The sequence below is a fragment of the Lepidochelys kempii genome, chromosome 5, assembly GCF_965140265.1.
Source record: "Lepidochelys kempii isolate rLepKem1 chromosome 5, rLepKem1.hap2, whole genome shotgun sequence".
NCBI classification, from domain to species: domain Eukaryota; kingdom Metazoa; phylum Chordata; order Testudines; family Cheloniidae; genus Lepidochelys; species Lepidochelys kempii.
The window spans coordinates 50,991,737-51,014,420 of NC_133260.1; the positions used below are offsets into that span (position 1 = coordinate 50,991,737).

The following is a 22,684-nucleotide window of genomic DNA, read 5'->3' on the forward strand; positions in this document are numbered from 1 at the left end:
TAACTGAGGTCAACATAATTTTGTAGTGTGGACATGGCCTAAGTCAATGAGTTGGGTAATGGGCAGCCTCTGCAGCACCTCCATAGCCTCGGAGTACAATGCCATCAGTGTATGCTCTGCAATTAATAGACTTACCATCTCTGCTCGCTGGCCCCTGTGTGGTAGCTGCCCCAGGGGAGGAGGGCTAGTGTGGAAAGGAGAGATTTTAAAATGGAACTAATAGTGGTGGCTAGGGCATCAGTTAGGAACAGCCTATGAAGAGAGAGAAAACAAATACAATAGAAAAATAAGAGGCACAAAGCCTAGGGTTGTATTTTTCAAATGGGGAGGCAAATATTAAAGGGAGCACAGAGCGTTATGGTTTGACTGTGAATTTATAACATATTTTAAGTCAGTTAAATGATTCAGAACCATTAAGTCACAAAAATTGCTTGCTGATGTAACTACATGATCTCATTACTGTTACCTTCTTTTCTCCCATGCCCTTGTTTGCTTGCCACATTTATTTGAGTCTGGTTTTTCCCTGCTCTTTGGAGCAGGGACTGTGTCTACATGTGTGTTTATACAGCACCTATTAGCATTCCCAAGAGAAATCTGCAATACAGTTGAAATACGCAGTGTTGTTGTAGTTGATTTGGTCCCAGGATATTAGAGAGACAAGGGGGATGAGGTCAGAGAAAGTTACTCACCTTGCAGTAATTGAGGTTCTTCAAGACGTGTGTCCCTGTGGGTGCTCCACTCCAGGTGACAGTGCATCCCAGCGCCGTTGATTGGAGATCTTTGGTAGCAGTGCCTGGTCGGGATGCACGCGCTCAGGTGCTGTCTCGCAGTCTTGTTAGAGTCTGCCTGAGCGCGCGCGTCCTGCAACCCCCTCAGTTCCTTCTCTACTGTGGAGAAATCAGAATACTACTCCAAAGTAGAGGGGAGGAGGGTGGAGAGTGGAGCACCCACAGGGACACACATCTCAAAGAACCTCAGTTACTGCAAGGTGAGTAACTTTCTCTTCCCTCATCCCCACTTTGTCTTAAAGCGCTGCACCTGCACCACTGTAACACTTCAGTGAAGACACTACCCTACGCTGATGGGAGGGGTTCTCCTGTCAGTGTATGTACTCCTCCTACCCAAGAGTCAGTAGCTAGGTAGAGGGAGAATTCCCCCGTCAACCTAGCACTGTCTACACCAGGGGTTAGGTCGGTTTAACTGTGCCGCTCAGCTTGTCTCTCTCTTACCAACAGAATTGGTCCAGCAAAAGACATAACCTCACCCACCTTGTCTCTTTAATACAATTGATGTCAGCTTCTAGAACGGGTGAGCCACTCATAGCAAATTCAGGATCATACATGTGAGCATACAGGAGGGAGACTGAAGGGGACATGCCTCTTCTCACCCCACCCCAATTTTTGCTATCCTAATTGTACCCCTGACGCACTAATGCATTCTCACTCCTGGTTTTCTGCTCCCCGAACTGTAGTATATAATTATTCCACTGCTTTCACTGACGTATTTGCTTTTGTGGGGAGTAGTATTTTAGAGGAAATGATGGTCCAGATAAGCTTTAGAGGGCTTCTAAATAAAGTAAAACTAAAGATGAGAGGCAAACTAGCCACAATACAGAAGGACAGAAAATCAGCCTACTCAGATGTAAAAGGGGAGCAGTGGAGCTTGACCTGTCCTTTAGCTACCAATCTAAGAGTAAAGCTTGACCTGACCTGTACAAATTTACTATTCACTCCTGTGCACAAGTCATATATATGCAATACCAAGGGACAGGATGACAAGTACAGTCTGTCTCAGCAGTAATTCTGTATTTCTTTGGGGTTTAAAAGTGATCAAATGAGCATGCAAATAATATGGGATCAGGCCCCCAGTGTAAACATGCTCCACATCATCATCAGATGTTATAGCATGAAAGATGCATTCCAAGCTTCACAACCAGATGGCCCAAGTAGAACGAGCTGTTACTTCAGCAACTCTCTGCTTAAATGCACTCTGTGGTGGTTCTTCTGTCATCTTTTTCATGTTTTATCCAGTGTGTAATAAATGTCCATGTACAAACTACAGGATGCTAATATGAAAAGATGATCTAAGAAGCAGTTTCACACATGGTGGGGAAATGATAATTATTTAATTAGAATTCAGGGAAGGTTCTGCTTCACGTCTTCCTCTCGACAGACAAACGTTGGTGGGGCTTGCCAAAGCTTGCGTTAATTCTATAGCGCGCTTGTTTCAGGAGATATGTTTTGTTAGAATGGAACAGTCCCATTTATCTAGAGACATGTTTTGACTTGAGGCTACACATATATTAGATTGAAGATACTGCAGCGAAAGTAAATAACTATTCCTTCACATTATAACAAGCAAGAGGAAGTGAACATTCTCTGAGGCATGAATCCATATAAATGTATCCACTTTCATTAGCTGCATCTCAAGATTACTATTCTCTACTCAGAATTATTTCATTACTATTCTTTCTGTGGGAATACTTCCACACATAGTATATTATGCCAAAGTAATCCTCTGCTGTTCAAATAACTGGTCTAACAGATCAGGTGGCTGAAAGACAGATCATCTGACAGAAATAGTAAAGAAGGAGGCAAGAGCCTGAAAGCCTGAAGTAATGTAGCTATTTGAACAGTCATTGGTGATATATATTCACCTTCATTTTTGTTTTCAAGCATGCTTGCTAGGCTTTATTTTATATACAGCCTTGCTGCTATTTTCATAGGGGCTTAAGGATAGCCTCTCCATATTTTCAGAAGCAAGCTGCATGGGGCAAAGAGCATGTCCAACCCCGGTTATAAAACCGTGTTATGCAATAACAAATGCAAGAATAAACAACAAAATACAGCTCTTTGCCCTATTGCAGTTTTAACTACAAAAATTTAAAATATTCCTCTTATAACTATACATGTAAGGGTCAAAATACAGTATTAAGAATGTCCACATTAATATGGCATTGAGGGGAATATATCCAGAGCTATGGAAATAACCTTTTAATGACACAGAATTAACAACTTCTTATAGACTAGCAGGAACTGATATCTGAACACTTACAGACACAGGTAAAATCTTAGACTTTTGTGCAAAGCGGGGGTATACATGGGACCTAATATTTGGCCCCGTGTTGGGCTACTTGTATTCAATATTCAGGTCCCACTCAGTAACCACCACTTCTCCAGACAATCTGCCTGTTTCAGTTTGCTCTCCCATTCCCCAAGGAGTATAGATGAGAGGTAGCTGGGTGAATTTCTTTCCTTCACCCTACTGGGACCAGGGGAACTTCTCCCCTCTACTCCATAAGCCAGGGAAAGCCAGCACTGGCATGCTCTCCTGGTGGTTTCTTCTAGCTGGCAATCTTTCTTCTCCCCACAGGCCAGGGTAGGGATCAGAGAGGATCAGCATCTGAGTAGCTGATTTATGCAGGTATTTGGTCCCCAGTCATGAGTAGCGGCACTAGCCATCCCATTTGGCATTCATCTACCTGAGGTTTGGGCATTCGGAGTACCAAGCTAAGGAAAAATTACCTTTCTCCAGTGACACAAGGCACAATTTTCAACCCCTAACTCTGGAAAGAGTAATTGCCATGCTTGACATTCAGGCTCTGCAAGCTACATTATATTAAAAAATACACAAAAATATGTTCGCCCTAGAACTCTAACAAAGCATCACATTACACTGAAATGTTAAGCCCTGATTCAACAAAGCACTTACGCATGTGCTTAAACCAATTAAAGTCAATGAGATTTAAGCATGTGTTTAAAGTTTGGCATCGTGAGCCATGGGCAGACTGCTGGGCCCATGTGGAGCCACAATTACCTATGAGGATCACGCTGCCAGGAAGGGTGTGACACTGGCACCCCATATTCTTCATAGAGATACTATATGATTATAATATAATCAACATTTTATGCAGGATAGGTCATGTGAGGTATCATTGGAAAGGCTATGATTTACTGAATAGGATTATCCTACTTGTATGCATGTATCATTTTTGTATCTGATGTTAGGAATATTGACTATGTATCTGTATTACAATCGTGTTTATACATGGGGAACGCCCACTAGACAAAATGCTCTCAGTCTAGACGGCTGGTTCGGAAGGGCCCATTCAAGTTAATGAATCATTAGGGAGAACAGTAGGCCTTAGAAGAAGTTTATTGCCCACCTTGGGGGGCAGAGAGCCTTCCTGAAAATGCTACAAACAACCTCCGACTCACAGCCGCTGTGAGGCTACACGGAACTGGTGCTGGACTCCATCTTGGGATACCAGTGCTTTTACACTGACTGACGTGAGAACCAAGCTTTGAAACAAAGGGTTCCCGCCATATACAAAAGTTATATAAGGCAGGGGAGTGACATCACTGTGGCTCTTAAGAATCTGCAGCCTGCTTGTATCATCTCCTAGGGTGAGGATCTGCTATTCATATCCAATCTATTTAGTATATTAAGCTTAGATTGCAGTTTTGTTTATTTGCTAGGTAATCTGTTTTGATCTCTTTGCTATCCCTTATAACCATTTAAAATCTATCTTTTATAGTTAATAAGCTTGTTTTGCTTTGTCTAAAACCAGTTCATGTGGGAATCATAACCTGGGGCAGAAAGCTGTGTATATTCCTCTCCACATTGAGGGCGGGGACGAATTTCATGAGCTTACGCTGTACGTCCTTAGCTTACGAAGGTCCTTACCTGAAGTCTTCCCATGCAGAGCTGCTCACAGCTTCTGTATGTAACTGCAGCTGGGTTTGTCCCTACCTGAATGTGTGCTGGATGGGGCTTATGAGCTTGCCACAGCAATACAGTGTAAAGGGAGCCCAGGCTGGTGGGTCAGGCACACTCAGTGATACCCCAGTTCTAGATGGCAAGAGTAACTTCCACATTTTGGAGGTAAAATGTGGACTTAAAAGGAGCAAACACAGAGAAACATCAGAAACAGAACTCATTTCATGGATGTAATTTTAATGGTTAAGAGATTATAGCAGTGATTCTCTGACAAACGGATCTAGCTTAATGCTGATAGTTCGAATTTATTCACCCAAATGCAAGATTCAGTATTACAGAAACGATGCATGCACTGATCCCAGACAATATTTAAAAAAATACTTAAGCATGGTATGAAAATTGTTATATCAAAAATCTATATGTATGTACTCCTCAGAATTACCTGTGTACATCTGATCTTTAACTTTGATTAAAAATGTACAAGGGTGTTCTGAAAAGTCATTTAGATCACATCCTGAAAACTCCAAATTCTGTCCTCTTGGTGGGTGCATTTAGTGCTGCGCTAAGACTCAGACCCAAAACAAGTCTTGTATTAGCGGGGTCAATAATTCCATCGTCCCATAACCTGAAATTAGACCAAACAATAAAAGAAGAATTATATAAACAGTTTACAAGAGATAGGCTTTCAGCCAGACAGAAGTAAATAAATATTTCTGTTGGAGGGAGTGGATAAAAAAAGGGCCAAATTCTGATTTAAGACAATTGAGCTACTTCATATTTATGCTGATGCAACAAAGCAGAATTTCATGCCTACATTTTTATTATTTGTACAATTTGTCTTCTAGATTTAACTATACAGTTCTAAATAAATGACTAGGATAATCTCTACCTACTTTAACTGGGATTATTCATACTATTTTTTCAGTATGAAAATGGCATCCTAAATTCAAGAGAAAAAAATCTCAAGAGAAATAAATGGGAAAGATCCCAATCATGAAAATGGCTCCCCAGCCTGTTGGTAACGATATTCTAAAAAGTAAACTAACATCATTAATAAATGTTATTTGGCTTAGCTTAGCTGTCAACTCAAAATGTTTAGTTATGAAAGCACAAGGATATAAAGTGCGGGAGTATTTTTTTTTTATGGACTGCCAACCATTATTTCACTAATCTCCTTTACTGAAGTCTATTTCTAAACTGTTGTAAATTAATCTGTACCATAGTGAAGTCCCTGAAAGCAATGAATTCATAAAGCTATGCCACAGTAACAAAAAACTCCTCTGAATTCTGAACAACCAACCCCTCAAATTGACAGGCACTTCTGCACCTGCTTATTATTAAGCATACAAGCAGCCAATTGAAGTTAAGCACACATGGGACTGTTTGCAGGATAAGTGCCTAAAGATTCCATCCTGCTCCAAATGAGCTCCATAGCAAAAATTCCAAAAGTCCTAAAAATTGTATATGTTGTACAGCTATCTTCCCTAGGCACTTTGTTTAGAACCAGATACCGAAGTCCTATTGCAGCTAACGTCCATTTAAATCAATGTGAATTTTAACCAGCTGAGGGACTGCAACACAGCATGAAATATCTTTAAAAAAAATTAAAAAAAAAAAAAAAGGATTCCCTTCCCCAGGCCCAAAAAGAGCAACTTATTTTGTATTCTTTTCTGAGATCACTACATTATTGTCATCACTGACAATTTTATTGTGTGTCTTTAAATTACTGCTCTGCTTTTGGTAAATTTGTTTTGAAAGTGATGGTCCTTTCATGTTATTTTAAAACAATGGGTAGCCAACACTAAATTTTTAATCAAGAGCAAAAATAGTCTTCCCTTCTGGCTAACATTTCAAGTTGTCAGTTTTATACTGTTTGATGATTAGTTGTTGTTGTTTTTTTTAAATCAAGTTACACACAGGAAAGAAAACATTTAGCACACTTATCTCAATACTAAAGAACAGAATAAAGAGAACTGCATACTGTATGTGAATAAGTATTCATGAGTCTTAGTCACCAATAGAAGTTTGCAACAAATTTGTAAATTTGTTGTTAGTGTCACTTTCACCAAGTCACAGCAAATAATTTTTAAAATATCTAATTACATTTTCTCTTTTACAACTTGGGTACACACAAAAACAGGATATCCAGAAACTCACTTCTTCTAGGATGCTCCCAAGAAACAAAACTATATGAACACCAACAAATATAAAAAATTACAAACCTATTGCCTAACCTTTTCCCCTCTCTGGTTTTCCCGTCTGTTTCCTAACCTCTCTCTGTCTCTATGGGCACATCTACATGACAGCGAGTCTCAGAACACAGGTCAACTGATTCATGCTCACAGGACTCATGCTAAGGGACTAAAAATAGCAGTGTAGACATTCCCTGTAAGGGAAGAGCCCAGGCTCTGAAATCTGGCGCGGGAGGCTGGGCCTCTAAGCCCAGGCCTCAGCCAGAGCAGTAATATTTACATTGCTCTTTTTAGCCCTGTAGCACAAGCTCCATGAGCCTGAGTCAGCTGACCTGGGCTCTGAGACTAGCTTCCTTGGCATTTTTGTTTGGTTGTTTTTTTGCCATGTAGATGTACCCTCTGGCTCCTATCCCACAATGAGAGCTGCTAGCAGGCACTCTTATGCCCACATGGAGTCACACTAGCAGATACTGTTGCAGGACAGCGACATACTGTTTGCGCTTGTGTCCTGGATAGCATAACACATGTTATCAGCACTTAGGATGTGATTCAGGAAAGCATCCCGATTCAGGAAATCACTTAAGCACACTTAACTTTAAATGCCCACTTATGTCTTACTAAATTTGATAGAGTGTAAGCACATGCTTTGAGCTAAGAATGTGATTAAGTGCTTTTCTAAATTGGGGATTTTAATAATAATCATTCATTAATTACAACCTTTTGCTGTATTTTAACAATAATATCACATTGAAAAATTAAGTGCTCAAATTAGGTTCTTTTTCTCCTTAAGCCACAGCAGTGAAACACAAAAGTATAATTAGAACACTCTTGAGCCCAGAAGAGATAGAGGACCAATCTAACTCCCACTGAAGTCAACAGGAGTGTTTCCATGGACTTTAATGGAAGTTAGATCAGGCCTTAAACTCTTCAGGAATAATGAGTGTGTCTCATATCTATGCATAAAACCCTAGTTTAAGAAAATGTCAGTGGGATCACAGTCTAAGATATACATGGCTAACATTCTGTAACATCAGAGAATATGTTACCAAGAACACTTCAGCAGTTTTCACTACAAATTTCACATAAAAATGTATTATTTTTATTTCATTATCCATTAGAACCTGATTTAGTTTTGATCAGCTTAATTTCTTGGCACAGTTGGATAAACATTGGGATATCTCAGTGATCTAGTTTCAGGAGATCAAACCCTCAGTCACCGTGCTCCTCATAATCTTAAAAGGATAATAAAATGTAACTACATATAGTGATTTCTCTTTGTTCTAAGTTTGATTTCATTTCAATTTTCTGATAGTTACATGTTTGTTTGGTCCCTCTGGGAGGGACCTGCAGTATTGAGATATACCTCACTATTTGGCGTAATGATTTTTCAATCTCTTTTAGTAAAACCATCAAAATTGAATGCAATATTTCAAATTTCATTAAAGAGGTTTAATGTAACTGTATTTTTGTGGGATAAGTTATATTAAGAAAGCATTGCTGGCCCAAAGCAATTAACCTCAGAAATTCAGCCTTATAAAAGGCTATGGTTGTAATAAAAACCTTTCAAAACTTTACACACCTTTTTTTTAATAGAATACTTGTTTTTTGTAATGACAAACTAGCTTTTATTGACAGCCTCAAAGATTTTACACTGTATAAGGTAAAGATTGCTTTCAAGGTCACCATTACCTTCTGCTTTTCTTTGTTTAAAGAAAACTGTCTTCTGTATTGGGACATAACATTAAACATCCTATTAAAAACCCAGTGCTAGAACATGAATCACATCTATGTTCATAAAATATTCAGAACAGGGACTCTAAGTAAAAGAAACAAACAGACCGGAAAAGAAAAAGGCCCATGTAATTTGTTACAACATAAACTGATTAAACTCCATTTGGAAACCTGTAAGCAGATTAATATAGCTCATTAAAAAGAGAGCTGGCTAATGACTCTCGTTAATTAAGACTGTTCAGAGTGAAAGGTTCTATTCAGACAATTGATTAAAGTTGGATTAGAAAACACAACTAAGGGGAAGTATATTGACATCCTGAAGATAACAAATTATAATTGATAAGCAACATTGCATACACAAAGCAAATAGGGAAATATGCTTCCATTTTAAGACCATAAAAGCATTTTCTTCCCTTTACTTTCAAGTTTATTGCTCAAGGGCCTCAAAGCCCACTGAAGTAAATTGGGCTTTGAATCAGGCCCCAAGAGCACAGACAGAGACTATGTAACAGAATTTTTAATTTTTGGCGCAGAATTCCCTCAGGAGTAAATAATATTTGATATCACTGGTGACTGGACTAGGCCATCAAACTACAAAAATAGTAGTGTAAAGCTTAGTGTCTTAATCCAGTATTCCAAACGCTGAGATCTTACTGAGGAAAATGAAGTGTATGAAGGGAGTAGGCATACAATTCATGATTGGTGGGGACAGGTGTGAATATTAGTCACAGGTAGAAGACAAACCTATTAAGATGCCCAGTTCTTTCCACAGGAAAAAAAGAACTGGTGGGAATTGAGGGCTCCCAGACCATGTATATTCAGGGTCTTAGACCAGGTCTGCACTACAGACTTACATCCATAGAACTACGTCACTCAGGGGTGTGAAAAATCCACACCCATGAGCAACATAGTTACACTGACCTAACCTCCAGTATAGACAGCGGTGTTGGTGGGAGAGCTTCTTCCATTGACATAGCTACCGCCTCTCACCGAAGAGATTAACTACGCTGACAGGAGAAGCTCTCCCATCAATGTAGGAGCATCTTCATTTAAGTGATACAGTAGCGCAGCTGTGCTGATGCAGCGTTTTAAGTGTAGACTGCCCTTAGACTGTAAGGTCTTCAGGCCAGAGACTTGTCTTAGTTTATGACTGTGAAGCTCCTAGCTCATTTTGGGACAGTATTTTATGAACAAACAAACTGCTCTCCCTCGACTGAAGAATTAGGCAAAGTTTTTTATTTTTTTAAAGGATGCCTAAAGTTAGGTTTCTTGCTGAGTACTCAGCAGCTCCCACTGAAATTAGGCCACTTATTTAGGTATCCAAATATGGGTTTCGGCCTAAATTTTCAGAATAACTAGTTATTTTACGTACTTAAGTTGCAGCAGTGTGACTTTCAGAAACTGCTGAGCACACTCTAAGATGTCGCAAGCCAGGCCCCCAAAAAATCACTTGACACTTTTGAGAATGGAAACACCCATTTTTAAAACATGTGGGCCCTAGGATAATATTTAAATCTCTCTCCTTACACGTAACTATTACTCTAAATATGAACAATGGGTTGTTGGCTGTTTTGGGGGAACTGGAGTTGTTTTTTACATCACAACTGTACACATATTGCACGCCTAATAAATCCAATAATTTTTCAGTCCTCAGTACAAAGAGATTATGAATAAGATTCCAGTGGATATGTAAAAAAAATAATAAATAAATTAAAAAAGGGACAAATTAACAAAATCAAAGAGTTCATTTTCTCCTCCAGCAAATTAAGGATTTGGTCTAAATACAGACACCCTAACTGTAATTTTTAATGTAATTAGTTCAGTGAAAAATTCTTCTGTTTACAATCCAATCATAAAAAAATTAAAATCCTTACTGTAATTTTTCTCTCTTCCTGAGGGATAAATCTGAGGCTTTGTAAGAGTGATATAGGGGCAGATCCTCAATTGGTACAAACCAAATTAGCTCTATTGACTTTAATGGAGCCACACTGATTTACACCAGCTGAGGACCTGGTCCACAGTCTCTATCTATACTCAGAACAAATCTTATAAAGCTTCAATTGGCTAACAAATAGATGAAGTGTGCAAGTCATCATGTCACCAATCAATAAAAGTTAGTAATAGTTTATGACTTCATAAATAATGCACTAACCTGAGAGTAAAAAAACCAAACAAAACAGATTGCTTTGTGTCTACATAATTACTAGGAGTTGACATATGCATAGAGACTGCTTAAATATAGGAGCTTATTGCTTACAAACACCTGTTAACATACTTTTATTAAAATGGTTAAATTAATCACATTTACAATTGTAACAACGCAAATTTACCCCTACTGACAGAGTGTGTCTGGAATTAAATAATTCTAAGCATACTCAGGGGATTTACCAAAAGAGAAACTTCTTGCTAACTTTTAGCATAGTCTATGTCTTTATTCAAAGGTATTCATTTATTTACTACCATAAGCAAAAGATGAAAGTAAATACAATGCTTGGGATCGCTGCCATTAAAAATAATTTATATAGTGGACAACAGTTCACTTAAGGTAGGGTGTAAAAATCACTGGTGAGAAAAGGGTAGGAGCAAGTTACTTGAGTTTTAAGGAGAGATTTGAAGGAAGACACCAGGAGTCACAATATAGTCCCACTACAGCTAGCTAATCAGAACTTGTAAAACTTACGGCATAGATAATTAGATCTTGGAATAACACTTGTTTTTAACTGTGGTGCAATTCTTTTTATAAACTGTGTACATTGCCATTAGTGAAATTGAGAACAAGGAGAAGCAGGCAGCATGATGAGAGATAAGGCAAGCTGAGGAAGAGACTACAACGGTACCATATGGCAAAAGAGAGAAGGGTGTAGGGCATGGTTAGGAATAGTGGTAATAGAAACAGAGGCCTGGTCTACACTTAAAAATTAGATTGACCTAGCTACGTCACTCACGACTGTGAAAAATGTTGTGTCCTCTGTGACATATTTGGTCTGCCTAACACCCAGTCTTCCGTTGACTTAGCTACCGCCTCTCGGAGGAGGAGATTACCTATAGTGACGGAAAAATAACCCTACATCACTGGAGCAAGTGCCTACACTGTGGTGTTACAACAGCAAAGTTGCAACGCCATAGCTGTGCCACTGCAGCGACTGTAGTGTAGATACGGCCAGAGATATAAGGAAAAATGATATAGTATTTTGTAAGTAAAGACAAAGACCGTGAATTTGATAGCATAAGGGTAAGGAACCCTTTAGAAGGATTCAGAGGGGGACTGATGTGATCAGAAGATGATTTTCCTGTCAGCATTTTGAACAGACCTAAGCGATGAGAGGCATGGGAGGGCGACGAAAATGATTTACAATAATAAATGCAACAGAAGATCAACACATGCACAAAATTTTAGTGGTGGCATCAGTGAAGAATTTGGTAACATCAAAAAAGTAGCATCAGTCATTATCAAGAAGTTAAATATGGGGTTAGAAGTGGAGAGAAGTGTCAAAAATTTCACAAGGTTGCTGTATATATGCTCACTATAAAAGGAAAAGAGAACACATTATTTACATTTTAATGGTATGTGCCCTCCTCCAGAATAGCGTGCCCATTACTTGATCACCTCACCTCAAGAAAGCTATAAAAAGAAATTAAAAAGAACCGAAGAAGGAGGACAAATAGTAAAACGCTGAGGTTTACATGAAAAGGAAGGTTGCAAAGACTATGATAATTTAGCCTGTAAGGGCATTTGACTTAAAAGGGATTTAACTGAGGTATTCAAAATATATAAGCCCAACCTTTATAACCTTTTGAAAAAGGAAGCATATTTAGAATTAATAAAGCAATGTCCCTTTACCCAGTGCACAAGTAACCCGTGGAAGATCAGATATATACAAATACAAAATTGGACACTTATTAAAAAAAGTGGGTAAGTTTATCATCCTTGATGTTTGTAGTTCGACAAGCTACAACGATATGAGAAATCAAATGTCATGCTTCATAGGGTCCTATGACCATCTGTAGGAATCTGTAAAGAATCTCCCTCTCCACCACATCCCTACATACATAGTGGTACACAACTAACTTGCTGCATTCTGGAAACCTTCCTTTAAAGCATCAGGTATTGCCCGCTGTCAGAGACAAGATAGATGGAACCATGGTTTGGATTGCATAGTACCTGTGGACACTAAACAAAACCCTTGTTCCAGATTGTTTTAAACTGTGTGTAACTGGTCCGTTGTTCAGCATTAAGATCTAAAAGGTGTTAACACATTCTGGTTATATCATCGCATTCTGGGAATAGACATTTACATGTTACCTTGCACTGGAATAATAAGGGTTTCCCTCCTCTTCAAACCTCCTAATGATTGGCTCCTTCAAAGCTGCTTCATCTGCCTCAGATAACTGTAAGGAATAAAGCGAGTAACTGAACACTGTCTGTACAAGAAATTCTTCAGAATACCTACTTACACAATGACATCAGATCTTCATCTCAAACAACAGCCAAGAAGTGACTTGCTAAACTATCTCCAGAGACAAGGTGTGTGAGGTAATATCTTTTATTGGACCAACTACTGTTGGTGAGAGAGACCAGCTTTCGAGCCACACACAGCAATTCAAATCTGGGAAAGTTACTCAGAGCATCACAGTTAAATGCAAGATGGAACAGATTGTTTAGTATAAGTAATTAGCACATACAAAAATAGGGGGTTAGTGGGTTACAGATTGTTGTAGTAATCCACAAATCCAGTGTCTCTGTTCAGTCCATGATTTTTAGTGTCTAGCAGAGTTATGAATTTAAGCTCCCAGACTCATCTTTTGAAAGTGTTGTGTAGGTTTCCTTTGAGGATGAGGATGGATAGTAAGAGAGAGTGATCACTTTGTGAAAACAGTGTTCACCCACAGGTGATAGGGTGTTTTTGCTTTTGATCATTTTCCTGTGTAAGTTCATTAGAGAGCATAGTGATGGACTCATTTAACCACAGAGTTGATATTGGGGTAATTACACATGTTGTAATTGGCATGTATAGGATCCATGGATCTTGAAAGCTGTGTTGGAGGAGGTGCTGATCATTGTAGCAGTGGAAATATGTCTACAGGTTTTGCATCTGTTGTTCTGGCAGGGTCTGATGCCGCTTTGAGTTGGTGTGTCCTAGTCTGTGGGAAGCTTGCATCTGATTATGAGCTTGGAGAAGTTGGGGGGCTGTTTGAAGGCCAGAAGTGGGGGTTCAGGAAAGATTTCTTTCAGGATGTGGTTCCCACTGAGTATGGGTTGTAGTTGTTTGAGGATACCCATATGAGTTCCAGTATGGGGTGGGAGGTGACAACTATGGGTATGAGGTTGGAAGGAGTTTTATTTCGGTATTGAAGCAGGTTCTCCCGAGGTATTTGGGTGGCCCATTCCATAATGTAATCTACTTTTCTGGTGGAGTGTCCTTGTTTGGTGAAGGCCATTTTAAATGTGTTAAGGTGTATATCCCAGATTTTCTCCTCGGAGAAAGTGGTATTCTGTGGTATCTGAGTGCCTGGCTGCAGAGAACAGATTTCTTGGTGTGTTTGGGGTGGTTACTAGATATCTGAAGTTAGATGTGGTGATCTGTGGGTTTCTTGTATATGGTGGCCTGTAGGGTTCCATTGCTGAAGCTGATTGTGGTTTCCAGAAAGTTTATACTAGTGTGGGAGCATCCCAGAGAGTTTAATGGACGGGTGGTGGTTGATGAAGTTATGGTGGAAATCTATGACAGAGTTTAAACGTCTGGTCAGAGGATGAAAATATCATTTTTGTATCTCAGGTATATCACTGGTTTCATGGTGCATTTGTCCAGAAATTCTTCTTCAAGGTGGCCCATGAAGCGGTTGGGATATTGGAAAGCCATCCTAGTACCCATGGCTGTTCCCATGGTTTGGAGAAAGTGTTTGCTGTTGAACGTAAAATTGTTATGGGTGAGGATGAAATGGATGAGTTTGGATATCTGCTTGGGGTGGATATCTGAGGGTTGTCCATTGTCTTGTAAATATTTCAGGCAGGCAGCTATACCATCATTCTGAGGGATGTTGGTGTACAGGGAAGTGACATCCACGGTGGAAAGGATGATGTTCTGAGGGAGGTTGCTAATGTTGTGGAGTTTGTGGAGGAAGTCAGTTGTGTCCTGGAGGAAGCTGGCCCTTTGTGTGGAGATTAGTTTGAGGATGGTTTAAGAGAGTCCCAATATTCCTTCAGTAAGAATGCCATGGCCAGATAGGATGAGTCTGCCTGGGTTCCCTGGTCTGTGTATCTTGGGAAGCATGTAGAAGGTTCATGGGGTAGGTTCATGGGTGACGAGTTAACAGAGTTTCTCCTGGAGTTGTTTGGGGAAGGATTTGATGATATCCTTAAGTTGCTGGGTAAATTGTGGTGTGGGGTCTTCTCTGAGTTCTTTATAGTACGTGATTTCAGATAGTTGTCAGTCGGCCTCATTAATGCAGCATCATGGTTGAGGACTACAATGGCATCCCCTTTGTCTGCTGGTTTGATCACTATCTGGTAGTTAGATTTCAGGGATTGAATGGCTATCCTCTCGGCAGTGGAAAGATTATGTTTGTTAAAGATTTCACAGTCAATTTTTTTCCCTGAAGCAATTAATGCAGTGATCAAGAGCATGGTTTCATCCGCTCTGTGGTGTCCAGTATTTAATTCCTTTTTCTTATGATTGTCGGAAGGGATATGGTAATTGTGAGTGGTGTCATCACTGCTGTGAAAGAATTCTTTGAGGCAGAGACAACGGAAGAATTCTTCTAGTTGTCCACATATTAGTATGATATCAGGTTCTGTAGTTGGGCAGAAGTTCAGTCCCTTAGACAGTACAGATAATTCAACTCCAGTTAATGGTAGTCTTGATAAAGTGATGAAGTTTGGTTGTCGTGTAGTGTCCATGTGTTGGGTATGGTGCCATGGTTTCTCCCAGAAGTGGTGTTCTGTGGGTTGTAGAGTAGTTGCAATTGGTTCCACTATTTATTTTTGTGTTGGATGGCTGTCACTGGGAGGTGAGGCAGTGGGGTGGGGTGGGGTGAGGTCATAGTTGTTCTGGATTTCTTGCATGATTTCCAGGTAACAGTCTTGGATTTTTTTTCCTCAAGTGTGTCTTATGACTGTAGAGGTGTTAACAGGCCACTCTACCTTGAACAGCCCCTTAGAATATGTGCTAACTACTTACGCTAAAGAATCTGTTCCACCTTTCATGTAGCTGTGATGTTCATACCTTTCCCAGACCTGAAGAAGAGCTGTGTGTAGGAACATAAGAACAGCCATACTGTATCAGACCAAAGGTCCATATAGCCCAGTATCCTGTCTTCCAACAGTGGCCAATGCCAGGTGCCCCAGAGGGAACGAACAGAACAGGTAATCAAGTGTTCCATCCCCTATTGCCCATTCCCAGCTTCTTGTAAACAGAGGTTATGGACACCATCCTTGCCAATAGCCATTGATGGACCTACCCTCCATGAACTTGTCAAGTTCTTTTCTGAACCCTGTTATAATCTTGGCCTTCACAACATCCTCTGGCAAGGCATTCCACAGATTGACTGTGCATTGTGTGAAAAAAATACTTCCTTTTGTTTGTTTTAAACCTGCTGCCTATTAATTTCATTTGGTGACCCCTAGTTCTTGTGTTATGAGAAGGAGTAAATAACACTTCCTTATTTACTTTCTCCACACCAGTCATGATTTTATAGACCTCTATCATATCCCCCCCTTAAGTGTGGCTCAAAAGCTTGTCGCTCTCACCAACAGAAGTTGATTTAATAAAAAACATTACCTCACCCACCTTGTCTCTCTAATATTCTAGGACCATCACGGCTAGAATTACACTGCATAAACCATCTCCAGGCATTTTTCACCCTGCTCCACCCACAATTCTCACTTTAGCGAATCAAGTGACATGCATTAAAATTAAAATAGGCACCCTGACAATTTTGCAATACAAAAGGGTAAAACAACTCTATCCTAATGCATGTCAAAAATTTCTAATAAAATCTCCATTTTCAGTTGCTTATTAGTCATGTATTTAAGAGTTTTTAAGTGCTGTAATTTGAGATTCGCTATTTTAAAATTATTGAGGCCATATTTTAAATGATAAAAATAGTAAAATAAACCAGGTTTTGGACTTCTCTTTCAGCTGAGATTTTGCTTTAAGCCACCTTTGCACCCTCATAACCTTGGGCTGCTCCAGACATAATGTAATTTAAACAGCCCTGGGAACCTAAATTATGGCAGCCTCCCATACTGCAGCCCCAATACACCCCTGTTATCCCAGTATGCCACCTACACCAGAGCTTGTGAGGGGATGCTTGGCAGGCAGCCCTACAGCTGTCATCTGCAGTGCTTGTAGTGGGGAAATCCTCCCTCAGCAAATCCAGGTCTTTTAGAGCCCCAGTCTGTCACTGCAGACCTTTCACTTGGTCTAAAGGGACTAGAACAGAAGGAGGATCTCACTCCCACCCCCTTTTTTAAGCTTTCATTAAATATAAATATCAGGCTAAATTCTCAGCTGTCACAAATTTGTGTTGCTCCCTCAACTTCCGTTAATGGGACTATTCCTATGTTTAAAGTTAAGCATGTTTTTAAGTTCTTTGTTGGATCAGCTGAGAATCTGGAACAATGTTATTTTAAAAAAATAAAACAAACTTTGTAAGCCATTACTTTGAAAAGTAAACAAAACACATCAGGCTTATGTTAATATTTTGACCATTTATTTATTTTCATATATATATATATTTGCTTCTGTCAATACATAATACTTTATTTCTCTTGAGCCCAACACTGCTGGAGTTCACCATCTGTGAAATTAAGGGTAAGGATGAACCTAGCCACTTCCAGAAAGACCTTAAGATGCACTTCTTTGGCCAGATGTTCCCAAATGATTGAGATCCTGATCCAAAAAAGCACTTACACATTTGGTTAACTTTAAGCATGTGAGCAGTCCCATTGAAGTCAATGGTCCAGATTCCCTGCTGGCCTGAGCCTCGTGTAATCTTTTACACCAATGAAACTCAAGCACATACTCAAGTGCTTTGCTGAACAGAGATGCCTGTCCTGGTTTCCTAGCTGACTGATATAAAACAGGGGAGAATGGTTTTTGATCTCTTACTGTCATCCTGACATTCTTAATTTAAGCCTTGTAAGGCAACTACAGTATTTGGCATCAAATAAATGCTAATCATAGAATCATAGAATATCAGGGTTGGAAGGGACCTCAGGAGGTCATCTAGTCCAACCCCCTGCTCAAAGCAGGACCAATCCCCAATTAAATCATCCCAGCCAAGACCTTAAAAACTTCTAAGGAAGGAGATTCTACCACCTCCCTAGGTAACGCATTCCAGTGTTTCACCACCCTCCTAGTGAAAAAGTTTTTCCTAATATCCAACCTAAACCTCCCCCACTGCAACTTGAGACCATTACTCCTTGTCCTGTCCTCTTCTACCACTGAGAATAGTCTAGAACCATCCTCTCTGGAACCACCTCTCAGGTAGTTGAAAGCAGCTATCAAATCCCCCCTCATTCTTCTCTTCTGCAGACTAAACAATCCCAGTTCCCTCAGCCTCTCCTCATAAGTCATGTGTTCCAGACCCCTAATCATTTTTCTTGCCCTTCACTGGACTCTCTCCAATTTATCCACATCCTTCTTGTAGTGTGGGGCCCAAAACTGGACACAGTACTCCAGATGAGGCCTCACCAATGTTGAATAGAGGGGGACGATCACGTCCCTCGATCTGCTCGCTATGCCCCTACTTATACATCCCAAAATGCCATTGGCCTTCTTGGCAACAAGGGCACACTGCTGACTCATATCCAGCTTCTCGTCCACTGTCACCCCTAGGTCCTTTTCCGCAGAACTGCTGCCTAGCCATTCGGTCCCTAGTCTGTAGCTGTGCATTGGGTTCTTCCGTCCTAAGTGCAGGACCCTGCACTTATCCTTATTGAACCTCATCAGATTTCTTTTGGCCCAATCCTCCAATTTGTCTAGGTCCCTCTGTATCCTATCCCTGCCCTTCAGCATATCTACCACTCCTCCCAGTTTAGTATCATCCGCAAATTTGCTGAGAGTGCAATCCACACCATCCTCCAGATCATTTATGAAGATATTGAACAAAACCGGCCCCAGGACCAACCGCTGGGGCACTCCACTTGACACCGGCTGCCAACTAGACATGGAGCCATTGATCACTACCCGTTGAGCCCGACAATCTAGTCAACTTTCTACCCACCTTATAGTGCATTCATCCAGCCCATACTTCTTTAACTTGCTGACAAGAATACTGCAATAATAAATACAAAGTTCTGGCTTTCCTTAATTATAACCACAAAAACATGAAATGACACTTATATCATGTCTCATTTGAGGTTCTTAAAACATTTTACAAACTAACTGTAATTCAGTATCAAAACTTCTCTTCACGGTAATATCTCAATTCTACAGATTGGGGAAAATGAGGCAGAGAGAGGAAGGGTAAATTTTACTCTACCCATATAGAGCCCAAGTATTCAGGCAATACGCAATCGGAATGCTAAGCAGATGGGAGAGATAAAATCCAAAAATGTCATTATCCTGATTGTTATTCACAATAAAAAACTCTGAGTACGATATATTACAATAAAAACACTTTAATGCGAAGTATTAGTTTAATAGATAAAAAGGAAAACTTTCATAGCCAGTGACAATGTCCATTTTCTGCTTCATTATTAATATCTATTTTCTACATTTGACTCCAATATTCTGTAATACATTGAAACAGATCATTTCACATGTAAGGATGTATTCAGTTTCCATGGCAACTATAGGTATCTTCCATTTCGTGTTAGTGATCAAGATGCCCTGACATAAGCATAAGAAATATAATACAAAAACAGTCACAAGTGATGTTTTCCAATTCCTTTGCCTATTCGTTAAATCAAAACAATTGCAGGCTTATTTAAATACCACAAATTTCAAATGAAAATGGTGAAATCAAAGTCACTGCAAATGTAATTGGAAAAAGACACTTTGTGCTTTCAGATATTCCTCTTTTATCTCCCCCATAGGGGAATCTCCAAATGCTAAGCTGAGGCAGGGCTGAGGATCCGGCCCTAGGGCCCAAAGAGAGAGAAAACCTGGGAAAAAAATTTTTTTTAAGTAATTGTCTCCTAAGCTAGTGGAAACAGGGCAAGTCACTTGCTACTGGAAAGATGCAAGCACTAGCATTTCATGAACACCCCCTGCTAGTCACACCACTGAGCAGCATTAACAGAAGCCTTAAACTGTTAAGTGTCAGATTCATAGACTCCAAAGCCAGACAGAATCATTGTGATAATCTTGTCTGACTTCCTGTATAAATCAGGCCATAGAACTTCCGCAAAATAATCCCTGCAGCAGATCTTTTAGAAAAACATCCAATCTTGATTTAAAAATTATCAGTGATGGAAAACCCACCATAACCCTTGGTAAATTGTTCCAATGGTTAATTACCTTCACTGTTAAAAATGCACACCTTCTACCCAGTCTGAATTTGTATAGCTTCAATTTTCAGCCATTTGATCGTATTCTACCTTTCTCTGCTAGATTGAAAAGCCCATTATTAAATATTTGTTCCCTATGTAGGTACTTATGAACTGATCAAGTTACTCCTTAACATTCTTTGTAAAACTAGATAGACTCAAAGAGCTCAGTCTACCACCATAACCATGTTTTCTAATCCTTTAATTATTCTTATGACTCATCTCTTTTCCCGCTCCAGTTTAAGAACTTTCTTGAACTGTGGACACCAGAACTGGACACACAGTATTCCAGCAGTGGTTGGAGCAGTGCTACATGCAAAGATAAAATAACTTCTCCATCCCTACACAAGAATCCCCCGTTTCTGCATTCCAGGATTGCATTAGCCCTTTTGGCCAAAGCATAGCACTGGGAGTTCATGTTTAGCTCATTATTCACCATGACCCTCAGATTTTTTTCAGTCACTACTTCCCAGGATAGAGTCCCCCATCCTGTAGCTATGGCCTACATTCTTTGTTACTATATATATATATATATATACACATTTACATTTGTTAGGATATAGATATTCAGGCCTGTCTGTAAAGGCCTATACTCGAAGAATTTAGGTGTATTCTTATCACTTAGCTAGTTATAGAGGTATAAAAGAAAGAATCAAAATCACTGTCTGCCGGTGTAACGGCCTTTTCTCACTGTGACAGTCTGAGGCCCTGTTCTTAGGCTAAGATTTTTGGCTAAGCAGCAGAGGCAGCCATAAGCTGGGAAGCGAACAGTCACATCTTTACATTCCGAACTAGTCACATTGAAATAAGGTGCTATTGGGCTGTTAGGAATACAATCCTGTCCTGATAATGCCTATCACCTCTAGAGAAAGGGAAGTGTCTAGAAAATGTAAAAGGAAACTTAGTTCGATAGCATCCTGTCTGGCAAGAACTCACTTATCAATAGCTGGGATGTGAAATCCTCATTTCTGTGTTGTTCTATCATTGTAGTCCTCATTTCCCTATTGTTTATCTGTATAATCTCTGTCTGGTTCTGTAATTGTTTCTGTCTGCTGTATAATTAATTTTGCTGGGTGTAAGCTAATTAAGGTGGTGGGATATAATTAGTTGAATAATCATGTTACAATATGTTAGGATTAGTTAGTTAAATTTCAGTAAAATGATAGGTTAAGGTATAGCTAAGCAGAACTCAAGTTTTACTATATCGTCTGCAGTCAATCAGGAAGTAAGGGGGGGAAATGGGAACAGGGAATGGGGGTGGGGAAACTGGAATCATGTTTTGCTAAAGGGGGGAATGGGAACAGGGACACAGGTAAGGCTCTGTGCTGTCAGAGCTGGGAAGGGGGACACTAAGGAAGGAAACTGGAATCATACTTGCTGGAAGTTCACCCCAACAAACATCAAATTGTTTGCACCTTTGGACTTTGGGTATTGTTGCTCTCTGTTCATGCGAGAAGGACCAGGAAAGTAAGTGGATGAAGGAATAAGCCCCTTAACAACATTTACCCACATTATAATGAAATGTGTCCAGTTTACCAAGTAACCAACTTGAGTCCAGTTTACCAAGCAATCTAAACACTCTGAATCAGAGATCTGTCCTCTTCATTATTTACCACTCCCCCAATCTTCATGTCATCTGATTGTATGTTTTCTTCCAGGTCATATACAAAAATGTTAAATAGCGTAGACCAAGAACCAATCCCTGTGGGACCCCACTAGAAACGCACCCACTCAATGACCATTTCCTATTTACAATTACATGTTGAGACCTATCAGTTAGACAGCTTTTAATCCATTTAATGGGCCCCCATGTGAATTTTATATTGTTCTAGTTCTTTAATCAAAATGTTGCGTGATAGCACTCTACCAGGTCAAAGGGAAGGTATTACAACGTAAGCCAGCTACAATGCAAGATTAGATGAAAATGATGGTACTCATAATACAAGGGGTAGACTAAGAGTCTCTACTTTCATTTGGCATTTGCCCGGATCTTATCAGGGGTAAGCAGAAGAGAGTGATAGTACCTCTTTCCCCTCCCTTGCTTTTTGGTCTTTAGCTACTGTGGCCAGAACAGTTGCGGCTTGTTCTCCTCCCATCACTGAGATGCGAGCATTTGGCCACATATAAAGAAATCTTGGACTGAAAAATACAACATTAAACAAACTTAAAACAAAACACAAAGATCAGCTTTTTACCAGAGAATTAAAAAATACACTGTTGAGGTGAACAATTCTGTTATTTGTATTGATAGGGTTTATTTTAAAAATGTAAATTAAGCTAGAACAATACTCCATTGTTTGTAACATCATGTTATAGGGTTTGAAAAATATGCTCCATTGTTTCTATTTTAAAGGTTCTAGTATCTACATTTCTTAAACATTTGTCTTCCATCTCCCTCACCCCACAAAAAGCGCCCCCCCCGAAAAAAAGCACACAAGACAGAACAAATAAACCTGTCACATGACTCTTTACTTTAGTTAACAAATGCAGCTTCAACAGAAACAGACACATTGATGTCATCAAAAACACTATTTGAATAGTGTGAACA

General features: G+C 39.7%; 1 protein-coding gene across 2 annotated transcripts in view; it reads right to left on the bottom strand.

Annotated features, from left to right (window-relative positions):
• Positions 1-4,936: 4,936 nt before the first annotated feature.
• MCCC2 (methylcrotonyl-CoA carboxylase subunit 2) overlaps positions 4,937-22,684 on the bottom strand; it is a 91,582-nt gene continuing 73,834 nt past the window's right edge. For both annotated transcript variants that reach the window (XM_073344321.1, XM_073344319.1), the window contains 3 exons: positions 22,161-22,275; positions 12,946-13,031; positions 4,937-5,344 (listed from right to left, as the gene is read on the bottom strand). In XM_073344321.1, the coding sequence (XP_073200422.1) occupies positions 5,227-5,344; positions 12,946-13,031; positions 22,161-22,275 (319 nt within the window). In that variant the 3' untranslated portion in view covers positions 4,937-5,226. The remainder of the gene's footprint in view (positions 5,345-12,945; positions 13,032-22,160; positions 22,276-22,684) is intronic.